This window comes from Suncus etruscus, chromosome 16 (assembly GCF_024139225.1).
Source record: "Suncus etruscus isolate mSunEtr1 chromosome 16, mSunEtr1.pri.cur, whole genome shotgun sequence".
NCBI lineage: Eukaryota > Metazoa > Chordata > Mammalia > Eulipotyphla > Soricidae > Suncus > Suncus etruscus.
The window spans coordinates 65905013-65929282 of record NC_064863.1 but is presented as its reverse complement, the minus strand read 5'-3'; the positions used below and the strand labels follow the sequence as shown (position 1 = coordinate 65929282).

Here is a 24270-nt window from a genome sequence, read left to right as displayed (position 1 = left end):
AAAAGGAAGAAAGAAAAAGAAAGAAGAGAAAGAAAGAAGAGAAAGAAATAAGAGAGAAAAAAGAAAGAAAGAAGAGAAAAAAGAAAGAAGAGAAAGAAAGAAACTTGCTCTAGAGAATGATTTCCTAAAATCTCTGTCAATATTAAAAATTAAATCATATGATAAAGCTGTCTGATGCATGACTAACTTGATGTATAGATAAGTGGTTTTATTCACTTTCACAATCCTTTAAACAAATTCTCTGTCTCTTTTTCCCTCTTTTTCTCCACTTCTTATCTACATCCAGTGTCATGAAGATAATGAAGCTTGGTCTCAATTATTACTTGCAAGCTTCCTTTCTTACAAAAAGGAATCACTGTGTTCAATCGATTCACACTTCTCTGGATTGAAGCCATATAAATCATGGGAAGAGAAGTAACATATTTAGTTTTAGTATTTTCAAATAATTTTCTTTTAAGGCAAAGACCATTCTTTTCTACCCACCATCATTTTTGCTCCATATACATCCAAATGTCAAGAATAATAAATGACATCAAAACTGATGGGAGAATATTTTATACATTTTTCTATCCATCCAGCCTCCCAGAATTTAGGGGGGTAGAGTGATAACATAGTAGGTAGGGTGTTTCCCTTGCACACGACCAACTCAGGTTCAATCCTGTCATCACGTATGGTCTCCTGAGCCTGCCAGGAATGATTTCTGAGCTCAGAGCCAGGAGTAACCCCTGAGCACTGCAGGGTGTGACCCAATTCCCCCACCCACAAAAAATCAACCCCAAAACTAAAAACAAAACAAACAAAAAAGCAGAATTTAAAAGCTAACTGGTATATACTTCCCTAGCATTTTATAACTTTAATGAAGATGTGATGAGTTTGAGTATTTTCTCAGCAGACTTTAACTATTTTTTTCTTGGTTTTTGGGTCACATCTGGTGGTGCTCAGGGGTTATTCGTGGCTCTGTGCTCAGAAGTCATTCCTGGCAGGCTCAGGGAACCATATGGGATGCTGGGATTTGAACTGAGGTCTGTCCTATATTGGCTGCATGCAAGGCAAACACCTTACCTCTGTACTATTGCTTTGGCCCCAACTATTTGTTCTTCAGGATTTATTTTCATTTTAACAATGTGCCACGGACATTCTATTTTCCACTGCCCAATGTGGGGCCAGCAAATTATTCTATTTCTGTTCAATTTCTTTTCTTTTTCAGACCCCCTACTCCTTCTTCCCTGATAAGTACAAACATCAAAACAAGAAAGTCCTCAAACCATGAGGAGTTAATTCTGCTATTAAACATAACAGGAAACCTTCCCAGAACTCTCTTCCTGTCTCCTTCTAGCCAGCCTGAACCCAGGCAGATAATAATACAGGAATGCTGACAAGACCAAAGCTTACATAAACAAACTGTGACATTCTTGAAGTCTTGCATGGATGGCAGGAAAGCTTGGCTAACCCCTGAAGTAGGAGATATGATCCTGGGTTTAGGGAAACAGTACATCCCTTCCTATATGATTACATATAATTGCAAAAATGTATATTTTTTTCAGGATATTGATGGAAACAGGGTCTATGTGAATAACCATTTTTATTATTTATTTTTTTTTACTTTTTATCAAAGAAATTTATTTTCATGTAAATAAACAGATTCTTTTGTAATGTTGGGGGGGGAAATCCCAGATTTTTATCTACTTTTCAAAAAAAGAAAAACCTCCAAGTATTTACAGAATGGCCATATGCAAAGAAAATCAAATCTGAAAATTTTTAGAAGAGACCCTCTCCAACTGCTCTCGATATACATTTTTGAAACTAAAATGTAAAGTTCAACTTTCTAGGATGATAAGTATTTATTATCCCTTAAAAATAGCAAGGAGACAAATAAGGGGGAGGGACCATGAAAAAAGGGGCAAATGGTGAAATAAAATATTGCCCAAGGTGAATAACTATTGTTAAACAATAGCCACTGGATTTACAGCTAGCAGTGTCAAGAGTGCCTTCTAAGGCAGAATTCCCAATGACGCTTAACGAGGTTAAGCAACAGTTGTCAAGAAATTTCAGAAGAAAAAACAATATTTGGTATCTAGGTTAATAGACTTCCTCTCTTCTAGATCTCCTTGGAAACTATTATATGACCCAAATGAGTCAGATAACTTCTTAAAGAGGCCTCCAGCTGCAAAGAAAGGGCTTCCTTATGACACAAACCACTTGCTCCACGCTTTAGTGAAAACCATCCAGCCTGGGGTAAGTCCCCAGCTAGAAGAAAAGCAAAACTGTAGTGGTAGTGCTCAGGTAATGTGTGTATACTAGAACACACAAAATTTTGGTAGCAAAATGCTGGCTATGGTCTTGACTCCCAAAGAAAAGAACAAGATCCTGAAATGGTTCAGTTGTTGATTTCCAATCTGGGAGTACTAGATGTTTTTAAAGTCCAGGGGGAAATCTGTGCAGGTAAGAGGGATGGCAATAGCCTATCTCTGAGCATGTACTATGCAACGAACAGGCACCTCAGTCTTACTCCCAGGCTCCCACAATGCACCTGTGCTCCTTTTCTTGTTATGTTTCACTTGGCATTTGCAAATGGCTCTCAAGCAGTAACCTCTCTCTCCATCATCCTTGGCATTAAGAGCTTAAATGAAAAGCAACTACTCAGCTGCTGAGTTAGGGCTGAGCTGTCCCCCACCAGACAGACAGTCCATTTTGACCCAGATGCAAGATAAATAAAACCTTCCACTGCATCTAATAAATGTTCCTATTATTACCAGACAATGTTTATTGAAAATCCTTTAAATTGCTCTATACATAAAGTAGAACTCAATGATTAACTGGAGAAAGAATTAAATATTTGTCATTACTCTGTGTTCATATATCAGGGATAATTAGTATGTATCAAGGGAGATTTTTTTCTAGACAAAAAATAGTCCAAGTTCAGCTTTACTAAACACATATACATTATATGTACAGTTTTGAGGGAAATGGAAAAAATGTGATACTAGTAAAATTTCAAAATCATATGAAAACACATCAGATATTAATATATTATTTCAATAAAATTATCCTTACTTAAATAAGTCTCTAAAAGCCCTTTTTTGGAATCATCTTTTATTCCAAAGCAGTTTGAACTTCCTCAAAAATCTTTTAGAAATAAATGTAATATTTTAAATTCTTATCAGGCATAAATGAACAATGTATTTGTGTGAATATTTTGGGATTAGCTAAGATTAACATCTGGGTTGTATACAAGGATGGTTTAAAGAACAACAACTTGCCTCAGGAAACATACAGCAACGATGAGAAGAATTAAACTGCTTGGTTTGATAAATTGAGTTTGGATATTTCATAGAGTGAAAACCCTCATATCACTTTAGAAAAAGAGAATCAATTTTATGTTAATCAGTTTTTCTCTGCTTCTTTCCTGCAGGGGGGTGGGTGGGCGGTAGGGTCAAGCACAGTTAGTTGTTCAGGGGGTGGGGATAACTGGTGAGAAATCCTTGAGCCTCCAGCATGCAAAGTACATGCTTAGTACTTTGAGTTTCCATGGCCATGTGAGCCAATTTTAATGAATGAAAACATTAAGATGAACTTCAGTTAGCAGCTTCTATCTACATATAAACTACTGAACACTCCTTCCAAGTTTTTTAAATTTGGGGGCCTTGGGTCAGAAGGTTCAACTGAGTCAGAAGGTTCAAGGCTGGAGCGCTGTGTTGTTGCTCAGCGTTAGTAGTGCTAAGGGTCACTAGGGCTATATTCATTAGTGCTGGAATCAAATGCAAATCCTAACATGCAAGACCCTCTCACTGTGACTCCTGAGCTATTGCACCATGCCCCAGGACAAAAATTCTTCAAACATTTCTGTTGTTTCTATTCTGTTTGTTTGGGTCACACCTGGCTGCGCTCAGGGCTTACTCCTGGCTCTATGTTCAGGTATAACTAACTACTGGCAGGGTTCAGAGGACCAAGTATGATAGCAGAGATCGAGCCTAGGTAGATCAACTGCAAGGCAAGTGCCTACCCTATCTACTATAGTATCTCTCCAGCCCCTTAAACATTTTTTTAAACAGATTAAAATGTTCCTTTTTTCATATATATTTTTTTAACCTTGGCCTCGTCATTTAGGAGATTCTAAAATGCTCAAAAAATGTTTTCTTTTTTTCAGAACTTTGTCATAACATTGTATTTATAGAAGTTGGTTAAATCATTTCTTGGTATAAATCTGTTCCCTACCTGCCTTATCTCCCAGCCTATTACACCCTTCCCTCAAGTTAGTTCTAATATAGTTCTCACTTAGTTACCACTGTAAACCAGTTTATATTTTTAACTTATTTTGTCTATTTATCACTTTTTTGATATAAGATAGTCATTTATATCAATCACATTTTAAAAACATTTGAAAAAGTAACATAAACACAAAAACAAAATATCACATCTCTTGGAATCTCTTAAGAATATAGATTCATGTACAAACATAATTTTAATGTATATGAATAGATTATGTAAAATAATGTGAAAGGAGCAGATAAACCACTTTGGGTGTTTAGGGCTATTTAAACAAATATTTTGTAGATAAGTTTTGTAGAAAAAAGGGTGGGCCAGAAACTGAAATGACTGCTACTTAAACTGAGAGCAGGAAAATATTTGACATGTATTTGACATGTATAACATGTTTGATTTTTTATAGAGACAATTCAGGTAAAGGGATGTGTTTTGGGGTTTGTCAAGTTAAAAATGGAGTAAATGGAAATATAGTATATTAAAATAGTCATTACAAGATTAGTTTGCTTCAGGTAATATTTGAAGATTGAACCTTTATTCTTTTAAAGGATTAATGAAGTGGTAGATGAGTAGATGAATATAGTCAATCAAAGTAAGCAATAAAAATTTAACAGGTATAAACTTTTAGTTTATTAGCTATATTATATCTTGAATGGGTGGCCAACTTAGAGGAAAAGGGAGCTGTTAAATTTCTATGAATGAAGTATTTACATTCTTTCTGAAAAAATCAATAGCATTTTTTACTAAGTAGTTCATGATCTTTAATTTTTGTACAATGTACAACACCCTTCACCAGTGCATATTTCCCACCATCAATGTACCGTTTCCCTCCCCCATCTCCCTATCCGCTCCCCTGCCTGCCTCTGGGCAGACATTTTTCTTTTCTCTCATTCTCACTCTCTTTCTTCCCTTCTATCTTCTAGACACAGTAGCTTGCAATATTGTTTACTTAAGAGGTATCATGCTTATCACTTTATCTCCTTTTACTTCCGGTTCTTGTCCAGAATGATTATTGGTTTTCTATCCTTATGGGTAAAATAATCTAATTCCTGTCTTTTTCCTTCTGACTTATTTCACATAATTCATAAGCTCCTTCTATTTTGTTGCAAATGGCAGAATTTCATCCCTTTTGTAGCTGAATATTCTGTTGTTGAAATGTACATTTTCTTTATCTTGTCTTCCATCAACTGGCACTTTAGTCACTTTCATAATAAAGTTTTTTAATGGTGCAGATATCCATTGTGGTGGGTGTAACTTGGGTGTGGACACATCTGAAAGGGAAGGAAACTTTAACCCTGGCTAACTTGAAAGCCTCATCTGGCTTGACTGAAACCACAATTGGACTCAGAGGTAATTCTGTGCCCAGAAAGCTGCCCAGCTTTGAGCAACAATAGGAAAACTCAGATACGTCAGAGCAAGACCATACTGCTTGATCCTCAGAGGACCAGGGATGACTCAATGCCAAAAAGCACCTGCCTTGCAAACACGAGGCCACAAGTGCAATCCCAGAACTTCCTACATGTGGCTGGCAGGATTTTACTGACTGCATTTTGGGACACTGGTGCCAAAACAGAAAGTGTGATCTCCTGTACTGCATAGTCAGACGTGTGCAAGATCCACAATTATGAGTCTGTGATTCTTGGCTAAGAGATGTGTGCAAGCCACCAGATATGTGATTGCCAACCAGTGCTGACACCAAGACTGTGCAACCTCCAGGCTAGCCCAGTGAACCACAAGAAAAAGGGGACACACAGGATTCTGTGCCTGCCAGAAACGAAGGCTTTTCAATAGAACTTTCATAAAAATATTTTTGTTTGTTTTCACTTTGGGGGCTTTTGGAACTAGTTTGCTTTTGCTTATTTTGTTGATGTATTTTTCCAAAGCCTTCCAAACACAGGAAGCTTTCCATTCACTAGTGCTCTATTTGGGGGAGGAAGGGGTATGTTTGAGCTACACCACTTAGTAGCCCAGCAGTGCTCAATGGCACTGATCTTACAGGTCACTGCTGAAGGTATAAGGCAAATAAATACTTTATTCTCAAGAGAAATTACCAAGGTCTCATAACTCATTGCATAACCCTGTCTATAACCCAGTTCTCTTAAATTCTGAGTTGCTACTTCTTTTGCAAAATCACACTGACTCTAAATTTGCATTCAAATCTGTAGAATTGTGGAAGTATAATGACTAACCCAATCAGCGTTTGGGATTAATTAAGACAAAAGACAGAAATTCACCCTAACTTCTTTTATTTTTTAATCCACTGATATTTTACAGAGTTGTAAAAAACCAAAAACTGCATTTCAAAGACTACCCTGAAGCTAGTATTAGACAAGTGGTCTACTTTCTGTCAAGCAGAGGCAAGTCTTAGAAGTAGGGAGTAAGCAACACTAGGTAGAGGTCTGCATTCGGGCCAAGAGTTCCTCTTGCAAGCAGGATGAAGGCATTTGATTATTTGTTATTTAGTGATGCTTCCAGAAACATCAATGGTGTTATATAGGTTATATAGATGCATAGGTGTTATATAAGCTGGTTGTTGGAGTTTTTGCTTACTTCAGAAACTTACTTGTAGGGTGGTTGAATGTTTCTCTAGATTGCATTTCCTGGTGGAAAATGCTTTATATCTAGTGCTATGACTCCTGGGAAAATATCATAAGCTAATAGTCATTCAAATAATCCCTCTTTCTGCTTATATAAACTGGAACCAATGATAGAAGCTGATTTGAACCTGGAAGAAGAATATTTTGAAAAGACTTATTGGAGGACCAGATTGTCATATATTTTAGGTGATAGAAAGCCAAACTCTGAAACTAGTGAACAATTTGCCTTTGTGTTTAGTCAGCAAAGATCTCACTATTTTACCCAGTTATTTCTGTCCTCCCATAGAACCTCAAGATGATGTACCTGTCATCTTTGTTTATCTGGTCTCCAAATCCCACAGTATCAACGATGGTCAACTTTAGTCGTACATTGCTTTCCTGAAGCTCATAACTTCTGGCTTTTAACCGGACACCTGGTTCATTGTGCGTAGCTGGATCACTTTCAAATTTGGTGTTGAATAAAGTATCCATTAATGTGGATTTGCCGATGCCTGTCTCACCTACACAGCCACAAAGAAGAAAATAGAAACTGTCAATACATCTCGGATGAAACCCAGCATCCAGGGAAATCCCATCACAAAAACAGTCAGTTCTTTCCATGTGTGATCTGTGGCACATCTTTCTAGAAATGTCTTAATAAACTTCGTAGCTTCTTGAGCAGAAAATATTTTGACACTGCAGATAAAAATGCTCTTCTTTAGAGATGGATAAAAAATTAGAACCTAAAAGCTTTCCTCTGACCCAGTGGTACATTACAAAGACATTAACTGTATGTTTTTATCTTTCCCTCTCTACATGTTAGCATGTAAAACTATATTAATTAAAATTTCTAAATTGTTGAACTTGTTTGCTAAGGCAAACAGACATCATATTGAGAGCGAATTATCTGATACCATCTAACGATGTCAAGAAACATCTTTCAAAGCAACACTTTTGACAACAATAACAAACCTAGATGAAGTGAGCATTTCCTTTGTGCCAAGTTTGGTGGCAACAGTTTCCAATATATCACCTCCTTTAAACCCTAGTGCTCTGCCCATTACTTCTTCACAGATGGGGTTATAAAGTTTAGCCTTGCCTTAAGTCACACAGTTCAGTGGCAAAGCCAAGGCACTGATCCAAGTTGTGTGGTTCTCATGCCTATATTCAACTACCATAGCAGCCCAACTCTGATTTCATGGAGAAAACTGTTTGCCTCATATTTTTATTATAATTATGAATCTGTAGGAATCCACCATATTATCTCCATTGTTTTTATTCAGCTAGAGCAAAAACATCAGACATGTATTAGTTTTACTACTTCTGGGATGATATCTGTGTCAATAAAATTAAATGACGTTAAATGACATGCAAAAATTATCTTTTAGGCACTGGAGAATACAGAGGATTAGGCACTTGGCTTGTATACTATCATTCTATGTTTGATTCCAGGTATCCTATAGAGTCCCCCTAGCCTGCCAGGAGTGATTTCTGAGCACAGAGCCAGGAGTAATACCTGAGTACTGTTGGATAGCCCCATATCTCCACTTTTAAAATTGCATCGATAATTCAAATCAATAAATGTTTACCAGGACCCTGATGTGTGCAACAAAGTGTGTCAGTATCTATAACCTCTACACCTAATTGTGGAGCCAAGAAAAACATTTAGCTGAATGGCGGCCATGTTTTTATTGTTCATATTCAGTATATCTAGTTGGCAATGAGAATAAATGAACTATTGTCAGTGGTATCGGTATTGGTGTGATGGCAGAACTCAAAGAATCAAATCTAAAGCAATGTTTTTCTTTGCTTGTTTGTTTAATTTTTGGACCAAACCTAGCACTACACAGGGCTTACTCCTGGCTCTGCACTCAGGGCTTGGAGGACCATTTGGAGTGCCAGGGGTTAAACTTGGATCAGCTGCGTGCAAGACAAGTGCCTTACCCTCTGTACTATCATATCACTCCAGCTCCAGAAATGTCTTTTTCTTTTTTTTTTTTTTTTTTTTTTGGTTTTTGGGCCACACCCAGTGACGCTCAGGGGTTACTCCTGGCTATGCGCTCAGAAGTCGCTCCTGGCTTGGGGGACCATATGGGACAGCGGGGGATCGAACCGTGGTCCGTCCAAGGCTAGCACAGGCAAGGCAGGCACCTTACCTCTAGCGCCACCGCCCGGCCCCGTCTTTTTCTTAATTTGGAATACTTCCCAATTAGAGTTCAAGTCAATTTAGTTTGCAGCGTTTTTAAAAACAAATACCAATCTCCTGGTAATGATTTTGATGATGCTAACAATTCCATGGGAAAAGAAGAGACTTGGGATGTGTAGCCTGAGGATGAGTCCACCACCTTAACAATGAAATCCACTTACTCATGACAAGTGTCATATTACTCATTGTTTTCCAACTTAATGCAAAAGTGAAGTAAAATGGAGTCTTTTTGGCGTTCAGCTTTCTCTAATTAGAGCCCTTAGGTGGTTTGTCATGACCACAGTGATTTACTTAGTGGTTAAATATGTCCAAGTACATTGGCCTTATGCTTTAACTTTTCCCACTGTGCCCCTGGAACATCTAAGATCAAATAACTCCCTCTTTCATCAGCTTACAGCCAGCCAGTATTTTTCCAGAGTCTCTTATATACTAAACTCTGTGCCTGATTTTGTTTGATATGAATAGTCTGATAAGGTGTTCTCTCAATGTTCACATTGAGAATGTGACCTACAAACATGATTGAATAGTAATCTCCAAGTTATTAATATGGTAGCAATGTTTTAAGTATTGGCCACAACCATATTCCTCCTATGAGCAATGCATGCTTTAAATCTGTGACTTTGCAAGTGATCACCAGTAACTAAACCTTGTGGTAGGCCCCTGAAGGTTAGATATTTATGTTTTGAGTGGGCTCCATCCTGGGCAGTGGACTATCTATACCATCAGAATGTCTCACTTCTGGGAGTATGGATGAAAGATATATACTGAACACAAGATGATGACATAGAAAAGAAAAAAAGAAACAGGGACAAGTGAATAAGCTGAAATTATGAGGCAGCTGTGGTTATAAGCAAGTAGACTGTTAGCTTAGAATATTCAAGAAGGAGCTGCTAGATTTAGTAGAGTTCAGTACCAGAAGTTCAGTCATTAATAATACTTAAATATTTACTATGTGACAAGCATAGATGCTAGAAATTAAAGACAGAAAAGTGACACTGTATGGTCCTAATTTAGACTCCATGTGATTAGACAGTGACTGTCCAACCCTGAACCCTAGATCTCAGACATAGAACTGACACAGTTCTCTGTAACAGTTCCAGGTACCAAAGTCCCTCTGAGACATTTTTAATACTGCTCTGACACCAACATGCACCAATTTTGATATGGCATCATCATAATGAGGAAATGGCAACAACTTGGACTAAGAGCAGGTTGTCTTACCTCACCTCCTAACGATAAGATGAATTCAGAAGACATGCCATTCTTTGATTGGTACAAAAGTCGACTTCAATATCTACAGAAAACTGACTGTGATAACCATGACTGGGAAAAACTTATCCTGGGACCAATAAAAAAAAGACCCTAGTCAAGGTCTTGGTCTATGATCTGTACAACAACCAAGATCTCTAACTCCAGAGGTCTGAATGAAACAACTATAACCGAGCAGATCTTCTGGAAACATAAGGAAAGACTCTATTCTATGCTTCATCCTAGGATGGGGGCAAAAACCAACTACAGAAGACTGATTAAAACAACATGAGGGTACAAAACTCCTAGAACCAGAAGAAAAGACTCCATCCTAGGCTCCATCCTTTGACCTGTGCAAATAATAAGATCTCTAGCTACAGAGGCAGGATTTTATCATCTACAATGGAGCAAAAATTTCCAGACACCATCAAAGGACCAAGGAGAGAGTAAAAGAACATATATGGAGCATGTAGTATACTCCACCCTGTATCTCTTAGGCCATGGGAATTCCCTTCTAATTTCCCCAATATTTACTGTGCCTATGCAAAGAGAGAGAAAGAGAGAGAGAGATAGAGAGAGAGAGACAGAGAGAGAGAGATAGAGAGAGAGAGACAGAGAGAAAGAGAGCACAAATTAACTTTTTTTTTTCAGTTTTGCTATTGTTTGTTGCTTGATCCCCCCCCCCCCCCGTGGGTTTTCTTTTTTGTATGTGTGCGCTTTGTTTTGTTTTGTTTTTAATTTCAGGACTGTGGTTATTGTGTGGTTGGTATCTTTATTGCTGTAGTGTTTTTCGAGTTTTTTGTTTGATTTTTTTTTTAATTTTTTAGTATTGCTGTTAGGTTTCTCCCCTAAGAAAGGGAAAACCTTTCTTCTCTTAAACTGATATTTATAGCCTCTAATAGAAGGACTCCTCCCATTTTTTGCTTGTTTGATTTTTGCCCCATTTTATTTTATTTTATTTTTCTTCAAACAGAACCACATAATTTGAACCATCTTATTTCAACTCACAAATTGAGGGGGAAATAATGGAGGGTACCAAGACCAAACAGTCATATGAACATTAAGTTGAAATAAAAAAAAATGATCAGACATGCTAGACACAGAGGGGACTACTTATGCTAGCAACCTGGGTAGTAAAGGAGGGGGATGTGGGATGCATTTTGGGAACAGGGGTGAAGGGAGGACAACATTGGCGGTGGGAGTGCCCCTGATTCAATATCACTATGTATCTAAAAAATTACTGTGAAAGATTTGGTCAAAATAAAAATTAAAAAAGAAAAGTAAAGAAAAGTGACACTGGTTGAACTTCTGTGATATTTTGAAAATCATTCCAGATCTCTCTGAAGTCTGGCTGTAGTGTTGGAGTCTATCCCCAATCTATTCCTTATCTTTCTGAATATTCTCATAAAAAAAAAAAGACTCATCAATAAAACAGCAGTTAGTCTGTTCTAATCAACTTGATAAAATTTAAGCAGCTCAAATCCATGATTCAACATGATATAATAAAGAAGTCAACTAAATAACTTAGTATAAGTGAATACAGAAATAAAACAGAGGCAGTCTAAGGAGATAGTGTAGTGGGTAAGATACTTGCCTTAAACAAAGCAAACCTGGGTTCGATTTCTGGAATCCCCTAGGGTCCCCCCGAGTAATTCCTGAGCAGTTAGGAGTAATCCCTGAGCATCACTGGGTGTAGCCAAAACTCAAACCAATACACAACACAAAAGAAAAGAAAGAAACAAAGTTTTTATAGTTTCATATCTAAGATACTTCAAATCTGGTCAGTAATTCAATATTATAAGCACTAAACTCATTTTTGATGGGTACCGTACCCAGTGATGTTCAGGTCTTACTCCTGGCTCTATGCAGAGATCATTCCTGGCAGGGCTCTGGGACAATAAAGGGTGCTAGGAATTGAAGCGGGGATGGCTGCAGGAAGGTAAACACTTAACTGCTGTACTTTCTCTCTGGCCAAACTGAACTCACTTTAAATACATGTGTAACTTTCTTAAGTCTAGCAGATTTTCTTTTAGGATTGATCTTATTTTCAGAACACAAGTGAACCACAATAAAACTCCCTTATAAAGCTCTCTCAATAAGGCCAAAGTTTCTCATAGTAAAAACAACCTGTCAACCCTGCTCCTAAGATCGTAATAACAATTTTAATTTAATTTTTAATGGTAAGGATTCTAGAGTATCTTGACAGGACTTATATTAATACCTCATTTTCTCAACTTCATTCATTGAGCAAATGAATCAGGAACTTTGCCTGTTCTGGATTTTGTTTCTGAAGGTAAGGTTACTTTATCATTTTTAGCAAGGTGAATTATGAACAATTGTATTGCAGGCCCTACTTATAGCCCAAGGTTAATCAACGAGTTGTGAAAACCACTAAATTCAGGAGTGCTTTGTTTTCTGTTTCAATTGTCTCTGTTAAGAACCTTTAATTATATACAGCTTCTCTGGCCACAGAACAATCCACCAAAAGCAGTTCAGTAAGAAATAAAGGCACGCTGTGGATAAAGGCATTAGGGGAGTTTCTCAATGCATTAGCTGTAGAGGTCTCAGAAAGCAGATCAATTTTTAGAGTTCTGAGACTCACAGGAGCAAAAAGCTTTTTCTAAGCACCTAACTGAAAGTCTATATTCCAATGCCAAATAGCCATAATAGTATTTTGATAAAAAAAAGAATAACATCAACTTTGGTGCATTAAAAAAAAAGAAAACCTACCTGGATACCTGACACAGGCCAAGGATTTGCTGAAAGTCAAATTGAAAACAGAAATGATCACAGTAATCATTAGAGAAATTTGCTACTGTGGTAGACATTTTATAGTTTGTTATTTATTTTAATTATTTTTGCCTAAACACTCAGTTGTTAGAATAATTAGAGATTTATTCCTGACGGCTGTCTGTGGCTTTTGTTTTTCCTGCTCCTGCCAAAGCTGGCTAATAACACACCCACAGCCCAGTGGAAACCAGTTTTCCATATCGCATTCCATGCTCTGGCCTTTTTGCTTGTTTTATTTTTGTTTTAGGGCTTACCCAGTGGTGCTCAGGGTCACTTCTGGAAGGTTTGGGAGATCATATGAAAAGATCAGATGCCAGCAATTGAACCCAGGTCAGCTACATGCAAGACAAGTACCCTACCACTATATTATTACTCTGGCTTCCCTTCAATTTATTTAAAACCCAACCTCTAAACCGAACATTTCAAAAGAAAGGAAGAAAACAAAAACCTGAGTATTATTCATCAGAAGGCAATTTAGGGGGCCCGGAGAGATAGCACAGCGGTGTTTGCCTTGCAAGCAGCTGATCCAGGACCAAAGGTGGTTGGTTCGAATCCCAGTGTCCCATATGGTCCCCCGTGCCTGCCAGGAGCTATTTCTGAGCAGACAGCCAGGAGTAACGCCTGAGCACTGCCGGGTGTGGCCCAAAAAAAAAAAAAAAAAAAAAAAAAAAGAAGGCAATTTAGGTTCATCCATTAGTTGACATATGATTCAGCATTTTTTTTCTCTGATTGCTACCTGGATCCAAGAAAATATACAAAATTATGTCTGTTTCTCTGAATTAACTAGACTTTCTTTTTGGGGGCCAGTCAGATTAACAAAGTCCTCAATAACTCATCTGTGTTTTATTTATTTATTTTTATTTGTTTCTTGTTTTGGTTTGGGGTCACACCTAGAGGCGCTCAGGGGTTATTCCTGGCTCTACACTCAGAAATCATTCCTGGCAGGCTCAGGGAACCATATGGGATGCTGGGGATCGAACCTTGGTCGTCCACATAGAAGACAAATGCCTTACTCTCTGTGCTATCATTCCAGCCCCCTATGTTATTTTAGTTAACTCTTCAGGAAATTAATTGATGAATTGTGCTCTGGATGGCTCTTGGTCTGCTTGAGGCTCAGCACCCAAGCACTAATGATCTGCACAGTCTGAGGGATGCTGAATGGAGATGCCCTATTTTTAAAATTCATTATTCATTTGTTTTAGTCCACTGTTCAACTGGTTTCTTCAGCATGGGTGTACATGCTTAATTCTTCTTTATATGTGTACAAAAAACCAACATAACAGGTGGATCATTGCTGAAATTTCTCATTGAGTAAGTGTAATTTGGAAAAACAAATGAGCAAGATAGGCACATTTAAAATTGCAAAGAAGGGCCGAAGAGATAGCGAAGTGGTAGGGTGTTTGCTTTGTATGTGGCCGACCAGGGAGGAGCCCAGTTTGATTCCTGGCATCCCATGTAGTCCCTCAGCCTACCAGGGGCAATTTCTGAGTGCAGAGTCAGGAATAACCCCTGAGAGCCACTGGGCATGGCCCAACAACCAATCAATCAACAAATCAATCAATAAATAAAGTTTTAAAAAATAAATTACAAAAAATGCTGAATCTAATTTAGATTCTGTGGAGAAATGTGGTATGGACAATAACCTAAGAGATGCTTTGAGATAAGTTAATGTGTGGTAAGCAAGGTGAAGAACTATGAACTATGAAGGTCATTACCAAATTTAACCTCAATTATTCTCTTTGGGGGGCTGGAGCAATAGCATAGCAGTAGGGCATTTGCCTTGCACGCTGCTGATCTGGGTTCGATTCCCGGCATCCTATATGGTCTCCAGAGGCCTCCAGGAGTGATTTCTGAGCACAGAGCCAGAAGTAACCCCTGAATGCTGCCGGTATGGCCCAAAAACCTAAACAAACAAACAAACAAACAATTTTCTTTTGGAATTAAGTGAAGTGTAATTATTTTTTTAAATTTTGGTCCTTACCTGGTTGTGCTCAGGACTTATACCTGGTTCTGAATTCAGGGATCATGCCTGGCAGTGCTCATGAAAACCTAAGTAGTGCCAGGGATCAAATTAGGGTTGGCTATATGCAAGGCAAGTAATCACTATACTATCTTTATGGTTCCTAGTTTCCTCTTTATTTTATTCCTTTGTAAAACTTAACAGAAATGGGTCCTGGGCCGGAGAGATAGCATGGAGGTAAGGCGTTTGCCTTGCAGACAGAAGGTCAGTGGTTCGAATCCTGGCATCCCATATGGTCCCCCAAGCCAGCCAAGAGCGATTTCTGAGCATAGAGCCAAGAGTAACCCCTGAGCACTGCCGGTGTGACCCCCCCCAAATAAATAAAATAAATAAGAAATGGACCCTAATCTATTATGTTAAATAAAATAAGTCAGAGGAAAAGAGATAGACACAGAATAGACTCACTCATCTATGGGTTTTAAGAAAAATTAAAGACATTACTGTAATAAGGCCCAGAGACAATACAGTTAAGAGCTGGAAGGATTTGCTCACAATTTGAAGCTCACCACCTAGAGTGGTGAACTCTGTTAGGGGAATAACTACACTGACAACTAACATGACAATGTTAAAGAATGAGAGAAGTAGAATGCCTGTAATGAATACAGGCAGGGGTAGGGGAGAAGAGGGACATTGGTGGTGGGAATGTTACACTGATGATGGGGGGTGTTCTGTTTATAACTAAAATCCAACTACAAACATGCTTGTAATCATGGTGCTTAAATAAAGATTTATATTAAGAAAAAAAAAAAAAGAAAGAAATGGGTCCTAATAGTAGACATCTAGTTCAGTGCCTGTTCCAGGCCATCCTCATACCAGGATTAATTCCTGGTTTATTTCCTGTTTGCAGCCTACCACAAAACCAAATTTCCATTCTAGATGTTTTTCCTTACAAGTACCATAAATTAATTTTATCCTTTTATGCTACCAAATTATAAAAGGTAAATGATATTAGGGGCCGGAGAGATAGCACAGTGGCATTTGCCTTACAAGCAGCCTATCAGGACCTAAGGTGGTTGGTTCGAATCCCGGTGTCCCATATGGTCCCCCGTGCCTGCCAGTAGCTATTTCTGAGCAGATAGCCAGGAGTAACCCCTAAGGACTGCCGGATGTGGCCCAAAAACCAAAAAAAAAAAAAAAAGGTAAATGATGATATTATAAACAACATACACATCAATGGACAGTAGGATAAGGAGAAGGGAGTATGGATATTCTTTAGTTAAATATGACACTATTCTAAGAAGCTGTAGAAATATTTTTATGCCCTCTTGGGCCTGGAGAGATAGCACAGCGGCATTTGCCTTGCAAGCAGCCGATCCAGGACCAAAGGTGGTTGGTTTGAATCCCGGTGTCCCATATGGTCCCCCATGCCTGCCAGGAGCTATTTCTGAGAAGACAGCCAGGAGTAACCCCTGAGCACCGCCGGGTGTGGCCCAAAAACAAAAAAAAAAAAAAAAAAGAAAGAAAGAAAGAAAGAAAGAAATATTTTTATGCCCTCTTACTTAAAAAATAAATAGTACAGCAAGCAGGTTGCTTGCCTTGCACACAACTGATCTGGGTTCGATTTCTGGCATCCCATATGGTGCCCCAAGCCTGCCAGGGGCAATTTCTGAGCACAGAGCCAGAAGTAACCCCTGAGCACCACCGGGTGTGACCCAAAAACCAAAAAAAATAAATAAATAAATAAAAGGGTTTGTTTCTGTCCAGCTCTGTGGGAAAAGATAGAGAGGGAAGAAAGAGAATGGGTAAGCTCACTGGTTGACCACCTTGGCATGAGGGCAGCCAAAATGTCAACACATTCCAGGGCTCAATCCAGGTTCTTTCAGCCAGACCAACCCTCTGAGAGGTTTTGCCTTACTTGTAGAGAGAGATCAAGTAGCTTGGAAAAGAGGGAGGTGGGAGAGAAGTGAGGGAGAAGGAAGGGGAGAAGAGAAACAGACACAGAGAGAATTGCTGACTTCGGTTTGGGTTGTTAATTTAAATACCATGGTTACAAGGTTGTTCATACTACACCCCCCCCCCCCATACACACACACACACAGCTGCTTGCATTCTTTAGCTATGATCTCTTTCTTTCACCTTCAAAGTCAGCAATTCACACCTCACAAAGAACAAGAGCAACTCGTGCTGGCATGGATGTGGGGAGAAAGGGACTCATTCACTGCTATTGGGAAGGCTGTCTAGTCCAGCCTTTCTGAAAAACAATATGGATATTCATGACTGTAATTCAATCACGAATCAATGTTCATAACTGAGTTACAGTCATACAATGTACAACAACTTCACATTTCCCTCTCACCTCCCTGCTGCCCTCTTTCCTCCCACCTACCCTCTCCCACCTGCCTCAGGGGCAGGCATTTTACTTTACTGTCTCTCTTTTCTTTGTTGACACTGTGGTTTGCACTACTGTTAAAGAGGAGTGCCATGCATGTCCCTTTCATAGAAGACCCTTCTATACTCTATCTGCACTCACCGCTCTTTGTGGCAAGCTTCCTACTATGGACTGGTCCTCCTAATCCTCATGTCTATTGTCTCTGGATATCATCCTCACACTGTTTTTTTTCCTTATAGCCTACAGATAAGTGAAATTATTCTATGTTTATCCCTTTCCCCCTGACTCATTTCACTCAGCATCATAATCTCCATGCCCTTCCATCCACGTATAAGAAAAATTTCATGACTTCATTTATTTCATGACTGCATTGTATTCCATTGTATAGATATACTACAGTTTCTTTAACCACTCATCTGTTGTCAGGCAACTGGTTTGGTTCCAGATTCTGGCTATTGTAAAATAGTGCTTCAATGAACATAGGAGAGCAAAGGGCATTTATTTATTTATTTATTTGTGTGAGTGTGTGTGTGTGTGTGTGTGTGTGTATGTGTGTGTTCCAAGGTCTATCATAGGAATAGTATTGCTGGATCATAAGGAAGCTTAATTTACTTTTTTTTTTTTTTAATTTTTGGCTCACACCCAGTGATGCTTGGGTTACTCCTGGTTCTGTGTTCAGAAATCACCCCTGGCAAGAATGGGATGCCGAGATTCAAACCACTATTTGTTCTGTGTTGGTCACATGCAAGGCAAACGCTCTACCACTGTACTATCGCTCTGGCTCCTTAATTTACATTTTTGGGGGGTCACACCCAGCAGCACTCGGGGGTTATTCCTGGCTCTATGCTCAGAAATCACTCCTGGCAGGCTTGGGGGACCATATGGGACGCCGGGATTCAAACCACCCTCCTTCTACATGCAAGACAAACACCTTACCTCCATGCTATCTCTCCGGCCCCAATTTACATTTTTTTTAAAGGAATATCCATATCGTTTTTCAGAAAGGCTGGACTAGCTGGTCTTCCCAATAGCAGTTCTCATTCTTTGTGATGTGTGATTTGCTGACTTTCAAGGTGGAAGAAAGGGATCACAACCATAGAATGCAAGCATGTCTGGGTGTTGGAAAAGGGAAGGATATACACTTTCCCCTAAGAGGTCTTGGAAAGTAATATAGCCCTGTAGGTGCTTTGATTTCAGCCTGGTGAGTCATGTGGAACTACAAAAGATCACAGAATTGGTGATTTTTACATCAACAAAAATCATTTTCAAGTACAGAAACATGTCAAAAGTTTGCAAAGGGATTCCACAGCATTATTCCCGTGGCATGAAATCAAGGGTGGAAATGAAGAGGTGGACAAAGAATTTTGTACAACTATGAAACAAACAGTATTACTTTAATTGCTTTGAAAAAATTAAAGACATGTTTAAAGATGAAATGAAAATAAAAAGCAAAGAATAAAAGTGTTATCCCCCCCTCAGATATAGCAGATAGCAGCTGCTTAACAGGCCTGTGCGGGGTGTGTCTTATGGAAGTGCCAGCTAGAGTTACAGTTAATAGCTTATTTGTTGTTTCTTTGGGTTTTTTTTTGGGGGGGGGGGTACCAAGCCAGATGAAGCTCAAGCATTACTCATGTCTGCCTTAGAATTACTCCTGATGGTGCTTGCGGGGCCAAGTGAGATGCTAAGAATCAAACCCGGTTGCCTGCATAAAAGAAAAGTGCCCTTACTGCTATCCTATTACTTCAGCCCCTATCTTCTCAGTTGTGCTATTTGATGTGAGGCAGCAAGCCAGCCCTCCCATGAACATGATCAAGGTCAGCCCATCCTGGTAGCCAGCCCAATCCCTCTACAAGGTTTTCCCCTATTTGTAGGACCTGGGAAACATTCTCATATGAACTCTTGACAGATTCCAGAGACAAGGCTAGGGGAAGCAATAGAGAAGCCAGGATGGCAAGTGGCCTACAACTTAGCTAAGTTTTCAATAGAAAAAAATTCAAGAAATTGCCAACAAATTTCTATAGTAGTGAAGAACTGTCTTACTTTGCAGCATATGTAGCAGAAAAGACAACTCATTTTTGCCACTTTTACTGTCATTCAGAATACCTCTGCTGAACTTTAAAAGATTTTACATGAGAGCTTTGCCATAAAGCCAAGTAAGGAAGCTATGTGCATACATATTCTTTCTGGTTTCCATCATGGACATCCAGAACAGAGACGCCCTGAAGCATGTTCCTAGACAGCTGCATAAAGAAAATATGTCTCCACCCCAATAATTAACAAAGAATGTTTCTTCAGAACACGCAACTTTTCAAAATCTGCCGCATTTTATTTGGTCAAGGAAAGTGAGGAGTAAACTCTGATAAGCCTAGGGAAAGGAGGATGCACTTGTCCGTCCACCAGATGGGAAATTAAGAATTGTTTTTGGTCTGCATTAGTGATGGCCCAGAAGTATGAGAGCAACAGAGCAATTTTGCCAAAGCCACTGTCCTTCCCTTGTCCAGCCTGGCTATTCATCAGGAGTGGAGGGAAGGGTTGAGGGAGGGATTCTATTCTGGGAAATTTCTGCTTCAAACTAACAGGAAATTTATATTTCCATTCCACCTTTTTTATCTTCCTCCTATGTTTTATTTTTTTGTGTGTGTGCGTGTGTCATACTTGGTGATCATAAGCCTAACTTGGTGCTCAGAGTTTACTCTGGGTTTACTTCAGAGACTCTGTGTGGTGTTGGGGATTAAACCAGGATCAGCTGCATGCAAGGGAAGTGCCATACCATTGAACCATCTCTACGGCCCCCTCCTCTAAAATTTTTTATTATTTTTTTGGGGGGGGTCACACCCAATGGCGCTCAGAGGTTACTCCTGGCTCTGCGCTCAGAAATCGCTCCTGGCAGGTACGGGGGACCATATGGGATGCTGGGATTCGAACCACTGTCAGTACAGGAGTGGCTGCGTGCAAGGCAAATGCCCTACCGCTGTGCTATCTCTCCAGCTCTCTCCTCTGAAATTTTAAAGAATATACTTCAAAAAAGAAAAACTACCAAGGGCAGAGGCCTACTGTTATAATGTTAAAAGGATATGAATAAAACATTGGAAGTTACAAATAAGTCAGATCTCTATCCTTTTCCATTTCTCTACCAAGAATAAACTAAAATCAATTTGAGAGTCAAATTTAAGGACTAAAGGTTAATTTAATAATTCAGGCAGAAATTTTACTTCAGTTATAAAGCAGAATCTTAGATTGCCTTTTGCCCTAAAAGCAAACATTTTCAACACAATAGAGGCTTACTGAGGTCATCAGTATCATGTCAGATTTTGCATACTATAAGTAGAATGTCTTTAAAAAGGACTTCACTAGAGACTACGGCACTAAAGTAAGAGAACCTCAAAGGCATCTAAAATGCCTTTGAATGACTTTAAACTGTATATACATCTGTTTCTTATTTCTACTTCCAATAGTCTAGCTAGAAAAAACATCCCTCCAAAATATCTTAATATTGCTTATTTAGTTTTGGGCCACACCCAGTGATGCTCAGGGCTTATTCCTGATTCTACATTTAGGGATCACTCCTAGTAGGGTTCAAGAAAATATATGGGGATTGAACCTGAATTGGCCATGCACCCTACCCTCTATACTATCTCTCCACCCCTAAAATCTATTTAAATCACAATATCCAGCGAATCAGTTGCTTGACTATGTGACAAAAATAATAACAATTTGAATAACACCCAAAGCAGAACATTTACCCCCCATTAGTTTCAGTCTCTGTAATTGTGTGATAGAAAGTGGTAATCATTGTCCTGCTTTACAATTTTAAATAGAGTAAAAATATCATTGCCATTATTTTCTAAAACTGCACCCCACTGACAGCCACCTGCCAGCAACTGAGTGTCAGAACCCTTTTCCCGGAAGCTAGTGCTGAGTCACTTACCGACACACAGGATGTTGAAGCAGAACCCTTGAGAAGTGGACTTATTGACCAGCTGGTCAGGGAGACTGTCGAATCCAACATGGCCAGAAAGGGACAGGTTTCGAAGCTCTTCATTCTGGAATTTCAGAGAAAATGCTTAATATTATGGACACCCCTGCTCCCAACCTCTCTTGTCAATATGTGTGGGAAAATGAGCTTCATCCTAGGCCTTCACAGACCCGGAAGGTGCTAATAACTCCAATTCTCACTTTTCCCATTAATCAGAGATTCCTTTCAAAGGACACAACATCCCAGTCTCCTATTTCCTAAGTGTATTAGTCCAGGGAACCTTAAAATTCTAAAGAAGATCATTTCAGGGATGCATTAAATGACACTGAATACAAGCAAACAGTCTATTTTAGCCATTTTGTAGCTTCCACCACTCAAGAAAAACTTTCAATTTCTGTAAGTCTATTTTTTTTTTTCTTTTTTGGTGATAAAGCTGCAACTGGTAATACTGGAGGACCAGATGATTCTGGGAATCACAATTCTGAGCTCCCATATACTCCAGCCATTGGAACTATTTCCCAAGATTCAGGAAAACCATTCAATACAAAATTATAAAAAAATACTATTTGGATTCATAAAGCAGTTTTAAGAATTGGAAAATATGTACTCATTACAATTATGGAAAATGTGTACCCACCATAATGCACCATAATGCTACCCATCACCTAGCACATAAGTTGGACAAATCTCCTCTTAGTCAGACATATTTGAGGTTTCTCACTGCTGATGAAGACTAGGACAAGATACTTACCATGCCCACCTAAAGCTGGGTGCCTTCTCTCTCTCTCTCTCTCTCTCTCTCTCTCTCTCTCTCTCTCTCTTTCTCTCTCTCTCTCTCTCTCTCTCTGTCTCTCTCTCTCTCTCGGGGGTAGATGGGGTTAACACCTGGCTTTGTGCTCATTCCTGGTAGAGTTTGGAGGACCCTAAGAAGTTCCAGAAATCAGGCCTGTGTGAGCTATATGTGAGGCAAGTGACTTTTCCACTACGCTGTCTCTCCAGTCCAGATTTATGCTGTCTCCAAGACTTTGAACGTATCCCAGAAATTTTGGAGAAAAGCTGTAAAATTTTTATTCCCAAGAAAATCATCACTGGGGTCATTTGAGACATCAGAAATTAGATATTGATCACTCTAAGCCTCCTGGTGGTGTAATTGTGTTGCAGTTCGGGTGAGACAAGAAATTCAAAGTTCTTGTTGTTTGTTGAAAATGAAAAATCTTAGCCCACTATCTCAGAGAATTTTTCAAAAGGCTGGCTTTCCTCTTCTACTGGTGTTGCATAATGATGAGAATGAATTCTTATAATAATCAAAGCCTGAGTTTCCATTTTTAAACCATTATGATCAACTCTATGGGCAGAAATGTCCCTCTTTAAATGCAACTTTTAATGCAATGTTTTATGAACAATACGCTGTCTGAGGCCCCTGCCAGCTCTAAAATTCCAAATCTGTAAAATAGGACTAAACAGCATTGCACTTCCTGCACACCATGGTGGCAGCTGCAGGTTTGAGGTCAATGGGACAGAGAACAGATGCTGAGTCTATGAATAGTTTCCTTGAAACCTGCCAACACTGAATCTGAGGCTCAAGAGTAGGCACTTACCCTTGAACAGAATGGCATGGTCACTGCTCTCCGCACAGCTTTAGGGGCATCCCCTCCTGGGGAGCCAAGCTGGGAGCTAGCCAAGCCTCCCAACCCCAAAAGGCCCCAAGAGTCTAGTGTCTGCCCCTTCCTCTTCAGATACCTCAAAGGTTCCTACAACAGGTATTTTTAGGGTGTTTACCACATCCGTCAAGACAAGGTGGGGGAGGAGGATTTGCAATGAGTCTGGGTTATATTTAGAACTCTTTCCAGCCCAGCTGTACAATGGCTGCTGCGTGTCAGGCAAGGAGAAGCCACACTAGATGCCTTTTCTGTGGCATCGTTGGCAGAAACACTCAGCCAACAGGAGTGAAAGACAGTAAAGAAGAGTCCCGTGTTGCACTCCCTCTGCTCTTCACCATGTTCCCTTCTTTACCTTTCCAGCTGAGGGTAGGGGGAAGAAGAGTGGGGGAAGAATGGTACATCATTCTAAATTCTGAATCTCAAGATTTTCAATTCAGATATCTATACTAAAGCCAATCCAGGGAAAGACTCAGCGTTAGTCATTTTAGCTCTCATCCCAGAGCCCAACACACAGCATCTCCTATTCTCACCATTTCCAAAACACAAGAAACCACCCACACACCCACAGAGTATTTTTATACCCACTGAAAACCAGTCTAAATGAAGGGTTATACAACCGTTTGGGCCATGATTTTTTAAGTTTTGTCTTCAGAGTCTCTGTCATCTAACTTTGCTATGTAAAATATGGAAGTCTGATAAGTGTAATTTTTCAATACCGTAACTGATTCTAATTACTTATCCTAAACTGAGTGAAAACTAAAAGTGATCAGCCAATAGCTAATGTGATTGGTAAATGAGAAACAAGAAAGTCCTTTTCCATTTCCTGCACAGACTCAAAAACTGGGACACGCTGCAGGAAATAGGAGAGGTCCTACAGCCACACAGCAGTAGCACAGAATCCCAGTCAATGCCAGCATTGATGCATTTGGGTCCAGCTTTGATTCTGGGGCTTTGTTTTCTCAATTCTTTCTATAGTCTTAACTCTTACTGAGATCATACACATCCAGAAATGACTCTCATGATTATATTTCTAATTCTGACTTCTGAGTTCCTGTTCCAAATTTTGATCAAAGGGATAATTCTCTTAGGTTGTCGGGCAAAGGGATGTTCATGAGAATTTTTATCTTTTATATCCCATTCTACCCCACCTAGGAACAGAGAGCTCCTTCTCTGTTCAAGTATTTACTCATGCTTAAAATCC

The 24270-nt window shown here is 39.3% G+C and overlaps 1 protein-coding gene across 4 annotated transcripts in view; it reads right to left on the bottom strand.

The window, feature by feature from the left end:
- The window catches only part of SEPTIN11 (septin 11), a 103216-nt gene that overhangs the window by 31006 nt on the left and 47940 nt on the right, over nt 1–24270 (bottom strand). For all 4 annotated transcript variants that reach the window (XM_049790266.1, XM_049790267.1, XM_049790269.1 and 1 more), the window contains exons 2-3: nt 21361–21475; nt 7165–7360 (exon numbers count right to left, since the gene is read on the bottom strand). In XM_049790266.1, coding sequence (XP_049646223.1) covers nt 7165–7360; nt 21361–21475 — 311 coding nt within the window. The remainder of the gene's footprint in view (nt 1–7164; nt 7361–21360; nt 21476–24270) is intronic.